Below are 16,026 nucleotides of genomic sequence, written 5' to 3'. Positions count from 1 at the left end.
ACATATGTAATACTCTTTGTAATACTTTAAGCAATAAAACAAAATTAAAAACAAACAAAAATAATGAAGTTGGGTTCCTACCTCATAACATATACAAAAATTAACTGAAAATGAATCAAAGGCCTTTTAAAAAAGTGCTTAAACTATAAATCCTTAGGAAAAACATAGGGGTAAATCTTCATGATTTTGGACTTGACAATTGACTCTTAGCTGTAACATCAAAAGCACAAGCTACAATTTTTTTAAAAAGCACAAGCAACACAAGAAAAAATATAAATTGCACTTCGTCAAAATTTAAAACTTGTGCATCAAAGGACACTTTCAAGAGAGTAAAATGATGGGTCACAGAATGGGAGAAAATATTTACAAACCATATATCTGATTAATATCCAGAATATATAAAGAACTCTTACAGCTCAACAACAAAAAGACAACTCTATTTTAAAATGGGCAAAGGATCTGTAATACTTTCAACAATAAAGATAAATTTTTAAAAATAGCAAGCAGGACCATGGAAGAGAGTATCCTGATAACTTTGAAAGAAAAGAAAAGAAAAAAAAATGGGCAAAGGATTTAAATAGTTATTTCGATAAAGGAGATAGACAAATGGCCAACAAGCACATAAAAAGATGCTCAACACCAGTTGTCCGGAAAATGCAAATCAAAACCACAACGAGGCATCGCTTCATACTCTCTAGAATGGCTATCATTAAAAAATGGAAAATAAGTGTTGATGAGGATGTAGAGAAAATGGGACTCTCATTGTTAGTGGTGAGAACACTGTGGGAAACAGTTTGGTGATTCTTCGATAAGTTAAAACATAGAATTACCCTATGACAGTGGTTCTCAACCTTCTGGCCCTTTAAATACAGTTCCTCATGTTGTGACCCAACCATAAAATTATTTTCGTTGCTACTTCATAACTGTAATGTTGCTACTGTTATGAATCATAATGTAAATATCTGATATGCAGGATGGTCTTAGGCGACCCCTGTGAAAGGGTCGTTCGACCGCCAAAGGGGTCGCGACCCACAGGTTGAGAACCGCTGCCCTATGACCTGACAATTTCACTCTTGGTGTATTTCTAAAGAATTGAAAACAGGTGTTCAAACAAAAACTTGTACACACACACAAAAAAAAAGATGGAGAAAAAAACTTGTACACAAATATTCATAGCAGTACTACTCATAATAGCTAAAAGGTAGAAACAACCCAATGTCCATCAACTGATGAATAGGTAAACAAAATAGGTATATCCATACAATGAAATATTTGGCCATAAAAAGGAATGAAGTACTGACCATGCTGCAACACCAATGAACCTTGAAAACATTATGCTGAGTGAACAAAACCAGTCACAAAAACCACATAATGTATGACTCCACTTATGTGAAACAGCCTGAGTATGCCCGGCTGGCATGGCTCAGTGATTGAGCATCGACCTATGAACCAGGAGGTCATGGTTCGATTCCCAGTCAGGGCACATTCTGGGTTGTGGGCTCAATCTCCAGTGTGGTGTATGCAGGAGGCAGCTGATCAATGGTTCTCTCTCATCATTGACATTTCTAGCTCTCTCTCCCTCTCCCTTCTTCTCTGAAATCAATAAAAATATTTTAAAAAGAAAAGTAGATTAGAGGTTCCCAGGTGTTGGGGAGGAGGGAAGGATGGGGAGTGACTGCTTAATAGACAGTTTCCCTTTGAGGTGAAGAAAAAGTTCTGGAAGTAGATAGTGTTCATGGTTGCACATCATTGTGAATGTCCTTAATGCCATTGAGTCATACACTTAAAAATTGTTAAAATGATAGATTTTATGTGTATTTTACCACCATAAAAAAAGATCAAAGTTAAATAAGATACTGGGAAATCCCCCATCCACCCACTTCCACACTCACTTTAAATAAATAATCATCATTTATTATTATCATTTGTTGCTTGTAGTCTTTCTAGAGATTGTTTTATGCATATACAAACTAATGTAAACATATGTAGGGTGTCCCAAAAAATGTATACACACTGAATAATTATAAAGGCAATGTTTATTAAAATACATTTCATTTTCATAATTCAGCTATCAGCTTATAAAGTATGTATACATTCTTTGGGGACATTCTGTATATATACTCTTCAAATGGTAGAATCAAATGATAGAATTCTAAAAATGATAGAATACACAGTTTGGCATCTTACTTTTTTTCTCCTTTACTTTTCTTAGAGATCCTGCTACCCAAGAAAATAAAGAACTTCCTTGTTTATTTTTACAGGCATATAGTTTTTTATTGCATAGATTTATCATATTGTAGTTAGTCTCTTATGGTGGGATTTTTAAATTGCTTCTAATTGTTCACTATTGTAAATAATGTTGCAGTGAAAATTCATATATTTTCATTTCACATGTGTGCAAGGGAATCTGTAGGATAAATCCCTGGAAGAGAATTTGTGAGGTCAGTAAATAGGCATCATTTGTAATATTGCTGAGTATTGCCAACATAACTGCCTTAAAGAAGGTGCCAGTTTACATCCCCATCAGTGGTCTATGAGGAAGGCCAGCTAACTCTTTGTCATGAAGCAGCTGCCTCCTCCTCAGCCTGGACCTAGACTCAAATCCCAATGCTCTGCAGAGTGTGGGGAAGGGTGGGGTGCCAAGTCATTGACCACCGTGTCCTGCTCCCCTCCACCTGTGACCTCAGGCATAGAATCGATGTGTAATGGAGGCTCCACCCTCCGAGACAGGCCAGCCCAGTGTAACCTCAGCCTTGCTTGCTCTGCACGCCTGTGGTCGGGGGAGACTGGAGATGCTGCAGTACAAAGCCCACTTTTGACTCATCTCTCATAGGTGGGGCCCCCATGGTACACTGGTTCCCCGGATAGGACAACCCCAGAAACCTCAAGCCCCACTCATCTCCCCTAAAGGGGGCCCAGGGACTCCCTGGACAGCCCACTCCAATCCCCTTCTCCTAATTCCCCCTCCACCTTGTTCTCCCCTCCTTATGAATACATGACCCGCCACTTCTCTTGATCTGCCTCACTCTCCCGTTTCTATTAAAAAAATTTATTACATTTCTGCTGCTTTTCTCTTCTCCACTTCTTCACAGTTCTTTGTTTTGCTTCTTTTTCTCTCTGATCCTAACCATAGGATGGCAGAAGCTTCTAGTTCAACCCCCCTCTTTATACAAATGGAAACCTGAATCCCAGAGTGGTGAGCGACTCACCCAAGGTCACACAGTGCGCTGGAGGCAGAACGGGGACTGAGACAGCTGCTTTCTTTCCCTCCAACCCAGGCACCATCAGTGTGGAAGTGAGTGCCCTCTCCCCAAGTAGCCCCAGTGGGCTCTACCTAATCCCCTTTCTCTTTCCACGGGGGAGGGGGACTTCTTTAGTCTTCCCTTCTCTCCCTCCGTGGTTGTCTCATTTTCCTGGACTCAATTCTGACTCCAGTACACACCCTACTGTTCCCTGAGCAGCTGAGAACCAGCGGCTTCCCAGTCCATCCAGATCTTCCCAAGTCAGGCAGAACCCTGTGCTGTCCACTCGGGAGTCACCAGGAGGAAAGAGAACCGAGCCCCTGGGCTACAGTCGCCCAGGACTGGGGTATCTGAGCTGAGCACCCCCTTCCCCCCTCCCACCCCCCACTGCGAGCTCATTAAGCAGCAGGGATGGCAGCTGGGGAGTAATATTGGGAGACCCTACCTTGACATAATCCTTGGCACATGGCAGGCATTCAAATTAATAGCACCCACACATTCCCTCACCTCCTTTTCCTCCCTCCAGCCCCATTCTTGGGAAACTGATGCAAGAGAGAGAGGTGGGGAGAAGGAGGGCTTGTGAAATGGGAGGAAGGAACAAGACAGAGGATCTTAGGAATGCAGAAAGGAGTTCAGAGCCTTGCTCAAGTTTCAGTGAATCCTGGGAGTCTTCAGGTCAGAACCCCTTCCAGGGAGGTTGGAACCAGGTGGGGCCTGGACCAGTACAGAGGCAGGAGGGCTGATGCCCTGGTACTCACAGGTGCGAGCAGGGCAGCCTTTCCTCCAGCGGCAGCGGCAGCCTTTGTGTACTGATCTGGGAGGCTACAGAGGAGGAAGTGACACGCCCGGGGTGGGGAAGACTTGGGGGTGGTGGGGGTGACTGATCTAGAAAGTGGAGCAGATAGGGTGGAACTGGGCCAAGAGAGTTGATGATATAGGGATCTGGAAGATCATCTATTGAGCACCTAGTAGGTGCTGGGTGTATTCTGATGTTATAACTAATCCTCACAGGAGCCTCATGACATCGGTGTTAATATCTCCCCAGCCCCCCCTAGTTTCACAGATGTAGAGGCTTAGAGGTAAAAAGTAAAAACTACCCAAGGTCACGTTGCTAGTAACTGGATGATCTGGGATTGCCTCCAGAGTTGATGATGTCTTCACTTCCTTGTATATATAAGAACATGATAGGAAGAAATATGGAGGCAGTAAGTACTGGGGGGAATTGGTGACTATTGTTCAGTTTGAAAACCCCGTGTCCACTGTACCCTTGCGGGTGCTTGACTATACCAGCTCTGGAGCCAAACTGCCCCACTTCAGATCCTGGGTCTGCATCCCTTACTAGTCTTGGGACCTTAGGTAAGTTATTGACTCTTCCTGTGGCTATTTTCTCATCTGTCAAGTGGAACTCATAGGGTTGGTGGTTGAGAATGAAATGAGATTAATTCATATCAGCTGTTTAGAAGAGAACCTGGCACATACTAAGGGCTTGATGAGAGAATCAGTGAATGAGAAGTAATGGGGTGAAAAGTGGAGAGGCTTTGAGAAATTCAAGGTCCAGACAGCTGGGAAGTTGAGAGAGAGGCACAGGGCCAGGCTCAGAAAATGAGACGGGGCCAAGGAGCCCAGACAGTAGTGGAGCCTGGAAAGGGGTGGAAGGGCCACCTAGGAGAAGCATACCGAGCAGGAATGGCAGCTGGAGCGGGGGCAAGAATGAAGCCTATAGTCTGGCCAGTGTGGCCCTGTGGTTGAGCATCGACCTGTGAACCAGTTTCAATTCCTGGTTGATTCTGGGTTACTGGCTCGAACCCCTGTGGGGGGCATGTAGAAGGCAGCCGATCAGTGATTCTCTCATTATTGATGTTTCTATCTCTCTCTCCCTCTCCCTTCCTCTCTGAAATCAATTTTAAAAAGTTGTTTTTAAGAATGAAGCCTATAGAAAGACAGGGTTGTGGAAATACTCGCCCTGGCCCACACTTGACCAGAGGGAGCTTTGAGAAGGAACTGATGCGAGGTCTGTGTTCACAGGTCTGTCTCCTGTGTCAGGAGCACTCCTTTGGGACAAGACTAACTGAAGCCACAGCACCTAGCAAAGTGCCCATCTCTTAGCAGGTGCTCAGTAAATGGCAGCTGGATTGTAGGCGCATAGCTGCTGGGAAGAGCAACTGGGGGGAAGGGGTTCCTCCTTTGGGTGGCCTCAGGCTATGGGACCTTTTACCCTTCCCCCACTACCAGAGGTTACCATGGCAACCACCTCCCCTACCCCATAGGCCCTGTGGTTTCCTCTAGAGCTTCTTTCACTTTCTTCTTCTGCTTTTCCCCAGTGTTCTCTCTTCCCCTACTCCCATATCCTCAACCTCTCTCCATATGCACAGGTCATTGGTGAAGAAAGCCAGGAACAAGGTAGGCAAGGCACTGTCCCAGGGAAGAAGGTGGACCATGGGGGTGCAGAGAGGTGATGCTGAGGGAGCACAAGGGTGCAGTGGTAGAGGCCAAAGGCAGTGGGGCAGATAGGGGCAAGGGGAGAGATTAGGACAGAAGATAGCAGTGGGGTCATGGAAGCTGAGTGGAGGCCATGGGGTGAAGAATGGGGTCAGAAGGGACAGAGAGTGGTCATAAAGGGTGGGAGAGCTCATGGAGTGAGAGGTTGGTATAAACAAACACTTAACTTAGATATAGGCTGTGGGTCTTTTCTTCTGGGGCCAGAGACCCTCATGAGAACCAAATGAAAGGTCAATGAACCCCCTCCCCAGAGAAGAGCAGAGATACACATATATATGACCATGGGTGGGGACAGCTTAAAGACCTCTGAGGCCCATTCCTGCCTTCCCAGAGGTCCATAGGGTCTGATCTAAGAATCCCCCCGGGTGGTTGTGGGAGGCCCAGAAACTCAGGGTGGACCCTGAAGGCTGCCTTTCTTCCTCTCCCCACCCCTCCCCTCCCCTCCAGGCACATTACATTCTATTTCCTTGGTTCCCCTGAGAAAGGCGCAAAACCCAGTAGATTAGGAGCTCTCCCTCTTCACCCAATCCCCCTTCAGGTCAGCTGGTCCTTTCCCCCACCGACACCTCCTCGAGGGAGCCACATCCCATGAGTTTCTATCACTTTATTTTGCAAAAATAGAAAACTCAGCAATATGCGATACAGCGGGGTGGAGGGGAGATGTAAACAGAGGGGAAGGGACAGCACCCTGACCCCCCAGGAAAAAGGGGAGCCAGTGGGAATCTTATTTGGCAGCTAAATACAAACTGGGGATTGGAGGAAGAAGGGGAGAGTCACAGGGGCCCTGGGCTCCCCCTCCCAAGACCCCTAGAGGAAGGGGTCAATTCCAGGGTGTAAACAAAAGCTAATAAATAAATAGAGGCTTCCTCTGGGTCAGGGCAGGATCAGCTAAGCAGCACCCACCCCCCCTCTCCCTGGGCCAAGCTGCTCTGGGGGTCAGGGAGGAAGGCACTAGGGGCAGAGGGGTCCCCTGGCCCCTCTGTAGTGTAGGAGGGTCCCTGCCCCATGGCTGAGATGGGGGGCAGGGAGAGCCCAAGGCACATGACAGGACTGGGGAGGGGCTTATAACAGAGGGCACAAAGGTAAACTCTGGGCCCAAGCAAAGAGGTGCAGAATGGGCCTGCATCTGTAGCTTTCACCCTCTGGACCCCCACAGAAATGCAGGGCCTGGCATGAGGATGGGGCATAGAGGGTAGCATGCACCCAGTGGGTGCATTTACGCAGCATTAGGCACCAAGGGCAAGGGCAAGAGGGTGGGCTCAGCCCGCCCCCTTCACCCCTCTTTTGGTCTCTAGTGTTCCTGTTTGCTCCCAGAGGCCTAAGCACCGGGCAGAGGAAGGGACTGTGGAATGGCAGGGTCTTCCTCCTGCCCTGGGGAGATTGGGACCCTGGTGTCCTAGGGCAGTGTTGAGATTTTACAGTCCAAACCCAGGCTCAGCCCTCTGCCCTCTTTCCTGGAGGGAGCAGGGCAGGCTCCCAAGACTGGAAAGGGAGCCCGTTAGAGCAGGAAGGGAATGAACACAAAGGTACCCCCTTGGAAACTTTGGCAAAAACAAGGAGCTCATTGGAAGGGGTGGGGAGAGGGCAGAGCAGGTCCTCCCCCAGTCACTGGTGGTGTCTGGGAGATGGTCAGTCTGCTGCCTGGAGCCCCAACCCCCATGGCAGGGGAAATCAGGGGCCCTGGTCAGGCTGAGGGCTACGGCCCCCTTTGCCCTGGCCCCCCGGAACCTCATCCTTGCTAGAGGCCTTGGGTTGGGGACCAGTCTGCGAGGAATCGTCCTCAAACATTTCAGGGTTCTCCAGCATCTCTCGAATCAGGGGAGGCATCGGGCCTGGAATCTCCATCTTCAGGGTAATGGCCCTTTCTGCTCCTGCAATGGAGGGGCAAAGAGTTTCAGGGGACAATGGCACATGCCCCTTGAGGCTACCTTTCTTAACTATCCTATGAGTCCCCTCTGGGGGCACCCAGCACAGGCCTGCCCTCTCACCCTCTCCCTAATTTAGGGCTCTGGGGGCCACCCCTCTGCCTGCAGTCTCTACCTGTTTTCTCTGCCAAGCTGTTGCCATTCATCCTATTCTTTCAGGCTGTCTTCTCAAAGATCACACCGTGCCCAGCTTCCAGCCCCATTCCCCAGGGACCCCACCCTCCAACATCCACAGCTCCCCAGTTGTTCCTACGCCTGTCTTTAATAGCATATAATCATGCTTATTATTTAGCAAAGGCTTACTATCTGCCAGGCATCCTTCTAAACCTGCACTGTCCAACAGAACTTAAAGCGATGATGGACTATCTACTCCATCCACTATAGTAAGTGTAGTCATGTGGCTACTGCCACTGAGGAACTGAATTTTTCATTCAGTACAGTTCGAAGCCTGTTGTGTGTTAACTCATTTAGACCTCACAATAACTTACGAGGTAGGTATAAGTATAGTCCAGTTTACCAACAGGAGAACAAGGCACACAAAGTAAAGGAATGTGCCCAAAGTCTTCCCCGCCAGCATGTGGCAGACCTAGATTCCACTGTAGGCCCCTGGTTCTCACCTACTCAGTTCTTGCCTCTATTTGTCCACCTGACTGACCTGGAAGACCAGCACCTCTGGGAAGAGAGGGAAGGCTCACTTATGACTAACCCTTGGTGCTGATGCCCCGGAGGTCAGTGATTTTCATGAGCATCCTTGGGAACATGTAGGGCTGGCTGGGCCGCCGCCGCCGGGCATATAGCCTCAGGGCTTCCAGCAGTGGCTCCTGTAGCTTGTCCACTTTTTCAGGTTCCTCCAGGTCCATGCGGTCTATGAGGACAAGCACAGTGTAGAATGGAAGAGGTGGGGAGGGCAGCGACAAGTGGCTGATCCTCAATTGGCCTGCCTTGTGGGCCTCCAGGCCTCAAATGTTGTCCCATCAGCCCTTGGCCTATTATCCCTAAGCCCCATCCAGGCCATCTCCCCTGCTCCAGGCTCTGTACCTTCTCCCCTTTAGTAAGAGGCTTGCTCTGATAAATCACTCCTGCCCAGACCCCTCTCTCAGCAACAGTATCTGGGGTCTCTCCAGCTCCCCCTAGCTCTGGCCTTTTTGTCCTATGTCCAGGCTCAGGAAGCTGGCACTGGATCTAAGAAGTCTGCGGATGAGGCCAAATACAACAATCCCACGGGTACAGACCAAGGGTTCCAGCCCGGTGAGAGATCAGGTATGATGTGTGGTGAGAAAGGAACCCGAAAAAACACCAGGGGGCGCCCCCACACCTCCGCAGATGAGGCAGATGGCACTGAGCAGACCAGTCTCTGTGTCATCCATCTCCAGTGGCAGGAGCTGCCCAGCAAAGGCAAAGACGAGGTCAGTGAGGGGTCCAAAGCCAGCGTTGTGCATCTGAGTCCGGTTCAGGGTCAGCCCGTCAGAGAAGGTCATGGTGTCCTGCTCTGGGGTGTACCTTGTGCAGATCCGAAGCATCTAGAGGTGGGTGAGGGGAGGGTTAATGCTCTCTCTGGAGAGGGGCACATGTGGGCGTAGGGCAAAGAGGGAATGAGGTGCACATGGAAAGTGAGGTGGTTAGGTCCAAAATGAGGGCAATCTGAAGCAGGCCAGTGGGGGAAGACAGAGAGGTGTGTAAGATCTGAAGCTTGGGGAGCGGGGAGAAGTCAAAAGGAGGGAGGACATCCAGAAGTCCAGGATCAATCTTAGGGACAGGGGTTAAGATAAAAAGGGTGGTGCTGAGAGGAGATCTGGGGATCCCGGGATCTCAGTAGATAGAGTCAGCCCACGAACTGAAGGGTTAATGGTTCAATTCCCAGTCAAGGACATGTACCTGGATTGCAGGTTTGATCCCGCCCTGACTGGGGTGTGTGAGGGAGGCAACCCAATTGATGTGTCTCTACACATGGATGTTTCATTCTCTCTCTCTCTCCCCCTCCTTTCCACTCTCTCTAAAAATCAATGGAAAATATATCCTCGCATGAGGATTAACAACAACAAAAAACAGAGATATGGGGAATCCCAGATTGAATGCAGGAAGGAGAAATAATAAAAATCTTTGAGTGGACCAACTCCTTGGTCTCATATGAGGGTCAGGCTATGGTGGAAGACAGGCCACGGGGTTATAACTCACCAGGATGTCCAGGCAGGCAGCCTTGAGCAGAGTAATCTGGTCGGCAATGCTGAGCCCTGTGAAGCCAGGCAGCCGCTTGGCAAACTCCACAATCTTGATGATGCACTTGGTGGCCAGCTCACTGAACTTGTCCCACAGTCCCAGATCCAGCTGTACCCGGTGGTCTGCACTGGAGTTCTACAGGGAGGGCAGGTGAGAATGCAAGCTGAGACCTGCCCTGCAAGCTGTTTTCTTTCTGCCAGTACCTCAAGCTCGCCCCTCTGCATTCTGATGCCTTCCTTGTCCTCAGCACCAGACCATAGCCTCCAACACACCCCTACCCATGCCCCAAAACCAACAGTCCCCTGCCCCCTCCTCACCGTGGTGTATTTTCCCAGCTGGCAGAGAGAAGGGAAGGTCTCCTGATGGGCTTTGCTGACCTTGGTGATGAGCTCTTCTAATTGGGGGCTCAGCTCATAGCTGTCAAGCGAGCCTTCTTCCTTCACCTCTTTCTTTTTCTTGTTCCGGTCATTCCGCACAGCTTGGGGGTGGAGGTGCAAAGAGAGGGTCAGGACCCTCAGAACCTCCCTCTGGATATCCCCCTGCACCCTAATTTAATGTGCTCCATCCTTATCGTGAACATCTATTCACCTTGGGACCCTAGTCAGTGCCTCAGTTACTCTGTCTCCTACATTAGCTCCCATTTCCAGGCTGGCTCTCCCCAGCCCCACCCAGGGCCTACAGCCCCTGCTCCCTCCCCAGGCCATTCAGCTCCATCCTGCCCTTCCTGTCACCCTGCAGGAGCTGAGGTGGGGGGGGGGGCAGGATATGCAGGCGGCAGGATATCCACTTATAGCTTTGGCAGCACAATGGCGCAGGGGGGGGGGCACCCCAGATCCACCTCAGGCTCAGTCCTGGGAGCAGGGTAGGGGACTGGCAAACCCCCCTCACCCCTCCATGTAACAGGAGAATGTGCGATGATAGCCCCCATTTACTCAAGGGTTAATTAAGCCCTGAGAGGGGAGGATGGGCAGGGCTTCCTGGGTGAATGCTGCTAATCAAATAGAACTGGCTAGGAAGGAGGCAACACCGCAGGGCAAGCTGCATCTCAGATGTCCGGGAAGTAGAAAGAGCGCAGCAAACACAGGCTAGGTTAGGAGCGCTCCTGCCCAGGCCAGGGCTAGGGGCCTACCTTCCTTGGACATGCCCACTTCAAAGCACTTCTGTAGCCGACAGTACTGGCAGCGATTCCGGGTCACCTTGTTGATGATACAGTTTTTGTCTCGGTGACATGTGTACACCATGTTCTTCTGGATGCTGCGTCGGAAGAAGCCCTGGAGTTGGGGGTGGGGAATGTGAAGCAGGATGCTGGGAGCACCAGCCTCTCATAGGCCTCGCAGGTTACCCCAGGCCTGACCCAATCTATTACCACCTCCGTGCAAAGCAGCCCCCTCTCACCCGAGGGATGCCCACTCACACACTGTCTCACCCCTCTGCTCTGGTCCCTGGTCTCTGATCTCACCGGGTAATGTGTCCACCCAATGCGTCCACCCCCAACGCCCCCACCGCGTACACACCTTGCAGCCTTCACAAGAGCTGACCCCATAGTGGTAGCCAGAGGACTTGTCATTGCACACGAAGCATGGCTTGTAGACCCGAGGAGGTGGAGGGGGCGAGGGTGAGCTGGGCACCATCTCCTCAGAGCTAGTGCTCTGCGTCTCCACCGCTGGGGGGAGGAGGGGGAGTAGTATATGAGGGTTGGGAGAGAACCCCTCAGACCTCCAGGTATCCTCATCATGCACACATACCCATTCCCACTTCCCCTGCTCAGCAGAGACACCACCATCACCACCATAGTGATTTGAAGTCCCAACAACTGTGTACAGCCCCATAGTAAACACTTCCAGAAAACCCCAAATAACCACTATTACTGCCCCTCCCCCAATCTGGCCATTCCCCTCCCCCCCCACCCCAATAATGCCAGCCAGAGACTTACATAACACTGTTCCATTCTCTAAATTCCAGGCCAAGGCCATCCTGGAAGTTAACTTCTATGGGCCTCTGTTTCCCTAGCTATAAAGTGGGTAGATGGAGGGGTTATGGCCCATGGCTCTGAACTCTTCAGTCACTCCCTGTCACATCAATTGATCCTTCTCAGGTAATCTACCTCTCACCATCCTCCTCCTCACGAGGCAACAGATCTGGGGGTGGTAGGCAATTACAAGTCACCTATAACAGCACCTGGCTAAATGACCTGTTAGGATACTCAGTAGGTAGAATAGGACTTAATTTCCTTTCAAGTAGTACAAGGCAGATAATTCTCAAGCTTTTCCTTCTCATACTGCCCACCCAGTAATTGCCAATGTCCTTTTCACCAGAAACCACTGAGACAGTGGAGCAAATGAGACACCGGTTTTAGGAAAGTAGGTTAGAGGCTATGCAATAACCTTATGTTACACCTGAAGGAACTGAGGCCAACAGAGGGAAGTGACCAGCCCAGTGCCGCACTGCCAGTGGACAGTGGGGCCAAGGCTCTCGGGTCTTCTGACAAGCTCTGAGTGGCCTGGCTGAGAGTCAGAGGCTGGAAGGAGAGACTGAGGTATTTGCTTAGATTCTCAGGTCTAGAAGCTGCTGGGAATGTAGCAAACTAGAGAAGTCAGGTGACACTGGGTAAACAGGGCTGGTGGGGGAGGGGAGCTATATCTGGATCCTCTCTGAGCCTATGTTCTCACTCCTAAACTTCCCCACAAATGCCCAATCACAGCTCAAAAGAGGTCTCAGAGAACACCCTCTTTTCAGCAGGCTGCTAAGTAAACCTTTTTTTTGGGTGTGTGGTTGATATTCAGAGACTGGAAAAATCTATAAGTTATTCAACCTGTAGGACTTGTTGCCCGAAGCTGGAGGGCCCAAGCGATGCCAGAAAACCCTAAGACCCTCCCTAAGGAGTATTCCATGCACCCACCTCATGAACACCTTCCTTCTTCTGACCCGATGCAGCCCACCTGGTCAGATGTCCACCCCATGCCCCAGAGGGCAAAAGGAAAGCCCAGGATGCTGGTCTGGGTAGCTCCACCCACCCCACAGGAGGGAAGCCCTTCCGCCCCCCAACACACAGACACTCAATTAACATAAGAATCCTGCTGGAGGGAGAGTCCCCCAAAGAAAAAGGAGAGAGAGGAGGGGGGGAAAGAAGGGTGATTGGAGTCTATTCAGATTGGGGGGCGGGAGACTCCAGGAGGGGTTGGGCTGAGAGATGTGGGATGGGCTGGAATGCCTTTCAGGACCCCTCTGTTGTCCTCTGTGGGTACCGGTGCTGCCACAGGCCACTGTGTGGAGTGGTGCTGACTGCTGACACCCTCCCAGCCCGCAGAGCGCTGCCTCATTTCCTCTCTTGTGAAAGGGCCTGGGTGTGGTCGGACTGGCACGGGGCAGTGCCAGCCAATTATAAGACTGGGGGCTGCAGGGAGACACCCAGGGGTAGCCTTTCCTGTCTATGTGGCACTGTCAACCCTTTTCGGCACTCCTCTGGCACAGAACACCCCCTAAAACCTAAAGTGGGCGAAGAGCACAGAAAAGTGAATTGGGTCAACTCTGCTCAGATCCCCTACCCAGCCACGGCTGAGCCCCCACCACCGGGATGCAGCTCCTTGGCTAGGCTGGGGCCCCTGCTGGGGAGGAGGGGGGTGGGCTCTGGGTTTTTCTCCTTTTAAAGCCCAAATTGCTGAAATTGAGGAAATTCCTGGCCAGGCTGAGCAGAGCTTCAAACAAACTCTTTATAACCGGCTGTAAACGCTCCCAGCTGCGAGGCCCAGGGCTGAGAAGCCCGAACTCACAATCTGCCACATACCTCCTCGGAGACACACACACACACACACACACACACTCACACGTCAACAACACACGGGGCACTGAAGCAGGCATAGTACCAGTGGGCTCCTACACCACCACTGGGCACAGAACACAGGCGGCATTAGGGCACACTGGCTCCAGCGACCCTGTGGAGGTGGACGTACAAGTCATAAAGCGGACACACAACTCCCAGCGCTCCACTTCACATTTGCAAGGGAGAAGCTCTGCTACCAGACAAACACCCGGGCCTGCCAACGCAGCACCAGGACATTGAAGCTGCCAAACATGCACAAACAAACCACGCGGCCCTCCCCTCAAAGGACCTCTTTCCTTCCCTGGTTTAGACATCCAGGTTTAAATGACTTTCTCTCTGAAAGTGTGTGGATCAGGCATGAAGCCCACCAGGATCCTAGAGGCCAAAATTATTGGTCCAAATTGAAATGCAAAAACATACTGCCAGCCAAATGCAAGGGGCCACCGTGGGCCTGAAAAGAACCGGGGTTCCCGCCCGGCCTCCACAAAAACCCTTCCTAGATTTTCTCAACCTCAACACCCCTCCCAACATATCCCAAACCTGCATCCCACAGGGCAACACGAAGAAGGTAAGAATTCACAAGGATTTGGTGCAAAGCAATAGTTTCATGCTTTCTCCGCGCCCTTTAAATGCCACACTTTTAATTCTTGCCCCTCCCCACCCCAAAGTACAGTCTCCTGTTTGCCACCTCCCTCTTCCAGTCTCCCGGTTGTTAAATCTGAGCAGCTCTGCCCTGAAACCAAAAGACCAAAAAAAAAAAAAAAAAAAAAAAAAAAAAAAAAAAAAAAAAAAAAAAAAAAAAAAAAAGCCGAACTCGTAAACAGCGCTGCGGAGTGCCAAGGAGCGAGGCGTGTTGGCGGGGCTCGGTGACCCCGCAGGCGCACTCCCCCAGCGCCCGCCGACCGCCCCTTCCCAGCGTGCCCCAAAGCCTCGTCCCCCAGAGTCCGCACCCGGCTACAAGCGCGGTCCCAGCCCCTGGTAAATTTGGGGGGGAGGGGGTTCCAGGCTCCCCTCCCGGCTCCTCCCCACACCCCACCCCCGCCAGGCACTTGGGCCCAGGCTTCAAAGCCGCCTCTCATCTGGACTTCATTTTTACTGCCTCTCAGTCCCCAGCTTTTTATTACCGCTCTGGAAGGGGGTTCCAGGGCCCCAGGCCTGGCATCTCCCATTTCACAGAGAAGGAAAATGGGTATTTGGGGACCCAATAGTCGTACTCCACCCCCCACCTCGGCCTTTGCCACCTCCAGTCCAGCCCCGACCCCCATACACAGACTTTGCTTTAAACTTTCCGCTTCCTACTGAAGTTGTGTGTGTGGTAGCCAAAGGAAAAAGTCATCTCTCTGCACACAACCCTAGACACATTTCCAAACATGTCTTTTTAAAATGGGGGAGGGGAGCGCCAGCGCCCAGCCTGCCTTCGCCTGGCTGTGTGCACCACCCCTTCCACCCTGCACCGAGCACACACAGGATGCACACTCGAACACAGCGCTTTCCAAAGCCGCCCTCGCAGCCACGCCATGGCACACGCCCTCCCGGTCTCACGCCACAAACAGCCCCAGACAGGGCCACGCGGACCTGCCAAAGCTGTCGGAGGGCGACGCTGCGTGGAGACTCTCTCACCCACACCTACACCGCCTAGGCAAGGAGCTGCACACTTTGGAGACGCGCACGCTCTGCAAATAATTTTTTTTTTACACCCAACTTCCCAAATGGACTTTACAAACGCGACCCACGGTCCTGAGTGCCATATCCCTCCCGAGCCACGGACCTGCGGGCACAAACTACCAACACACCTCGGTCTCTCCCTACCCCCAGGAACTGTGGAGTGACATCAACCACAGGTCCTAGCTGAACACCCACCATAAAAACCACGCACATTCAAATACGACAGCACACACCCAACGGAGTCGCGGAGGCCCCCACGTTTAAAGGGCCAGTACCTCTCTTTCCTGCACACCCACCCGTCTCAGAGTCTCCGCTCGCACCCCAGTTCCACCTTTTACACATGGAAAGAGTAAGCCGCTCTCTCTCCTGCACTCCACCCCCCACCCCCGGGCTCGGGTACCTACATTGCAGACTGGCGGGTTGCGGCCAGGCAAAGGACTCGAGTCCGGCGAAACAGGAGCTGCCCGTGGCTCTGCGCAGCAAGCCGGCCCCGGGCCCGACAGCCCCGTACAGCCGTCGCGGACCCGGGGCAAATGTTTCCAGGCAGTCGTACATCGCGACCCGGCTTGGGTGGAAGCTGGGTGATAGGAACACCAAGGACTCGCAGCCGATTCCCCCTCCTCCCCCAGCGGCGCCCAGCTCCTGGAGGGGGGGAGGG

At 51.4% G+C, this 16,026-nt stretch overlaps 2 protein-coding genes across 8 annotated transcripts in view; both read right to left on the bottom strand.

The window, feature by feature from the left end:
* LOC102258028 (integrin beta-7-like) overlaps positions 1 to 6,241 on the bottom strand; it is a 17,060-nt gene extending 10,819 nt beyond the window's left edge. The window contains exon 1 of the mRNA XM_014542015.1: positions 4,001 to 6,241. The gene's annotated coding sequence lies outside the window, so the exon portion shown is untranslated. The remainder of the gene's footprint in view (positions 1 to 4,000) is intronic.
* Positions 6,242 to 6,330: 89 nt separating this feature from the next.
* Positions 6,331 to 16,026, bottom strand: part of RARG (retinoic acid receptor, gamma) — a 20,927-nt gene continuing 11,231 nt past the window's right edge. For 4 of the 7 annotated variants that reach the window (XM_005869192.2, XM_005869189.2, XM_014542074.1 and 1 more), the window contains 7 exons: positions 11,398 to 11,546; positions 11,013 to 11,154; positions 10,201 to 10,361; positions 9,842 to 10,018; positions 8,982 to 9,186; positions 8,373 to 8,531; positions 6,331 to 7,612 (listed from right to left, as the gene is read on the bottom strand). In XM_005869192.2, the coding sequence (XP_005869254.1) occupies positions 7,413 to 7,612; positions 8,373 to 8,531; positions 8,982 to 9,186; positions 9,842 to 10,018; positions 10,201 to 10,361; positions 11,013 to 11,154; positions 11,398 to 11,546 (1,193 nt within the window). In that variant the 3' untranslated portion in view covers positions 6,331 to 7,412. Of the gene's footprint in view, positions 7,613 to 8,372; positions 8,532 to 8,981; positions 9,187 to 9,841; positions 10,019 to 10,200; positions 10,362 to 11,012; positions 11,155 to 11,397; positions 11,547 to 11,816; positions 12,293 to 12,782; positions 13,710 to 15,772; positions 16,019 to 16,026 lie in introns of those variants that run through there. The other 3 variants (XM_005869190.2, XM_014542077.1, XM_014542076.1) reach the window with 3 other exon arrangements.

Source organism: Myotis brandtii, unplaced genomic scaffold (genome assembly GCF_000412655.1).
Source record: "Myotis brandtii unplaced genomic scaffold, ASM41265v1 scaffold29, whole genome shotgun sequence".
Lineage (NCBI taxonomy): Eukaryota > Metazoa > Chordata > Mammalia > Chiroptera > Vespertilionidae > Myotis > Myotis brandtii.
This window is presented reverse-complemented; position numbering and strand designations above follow the sequence as displayed.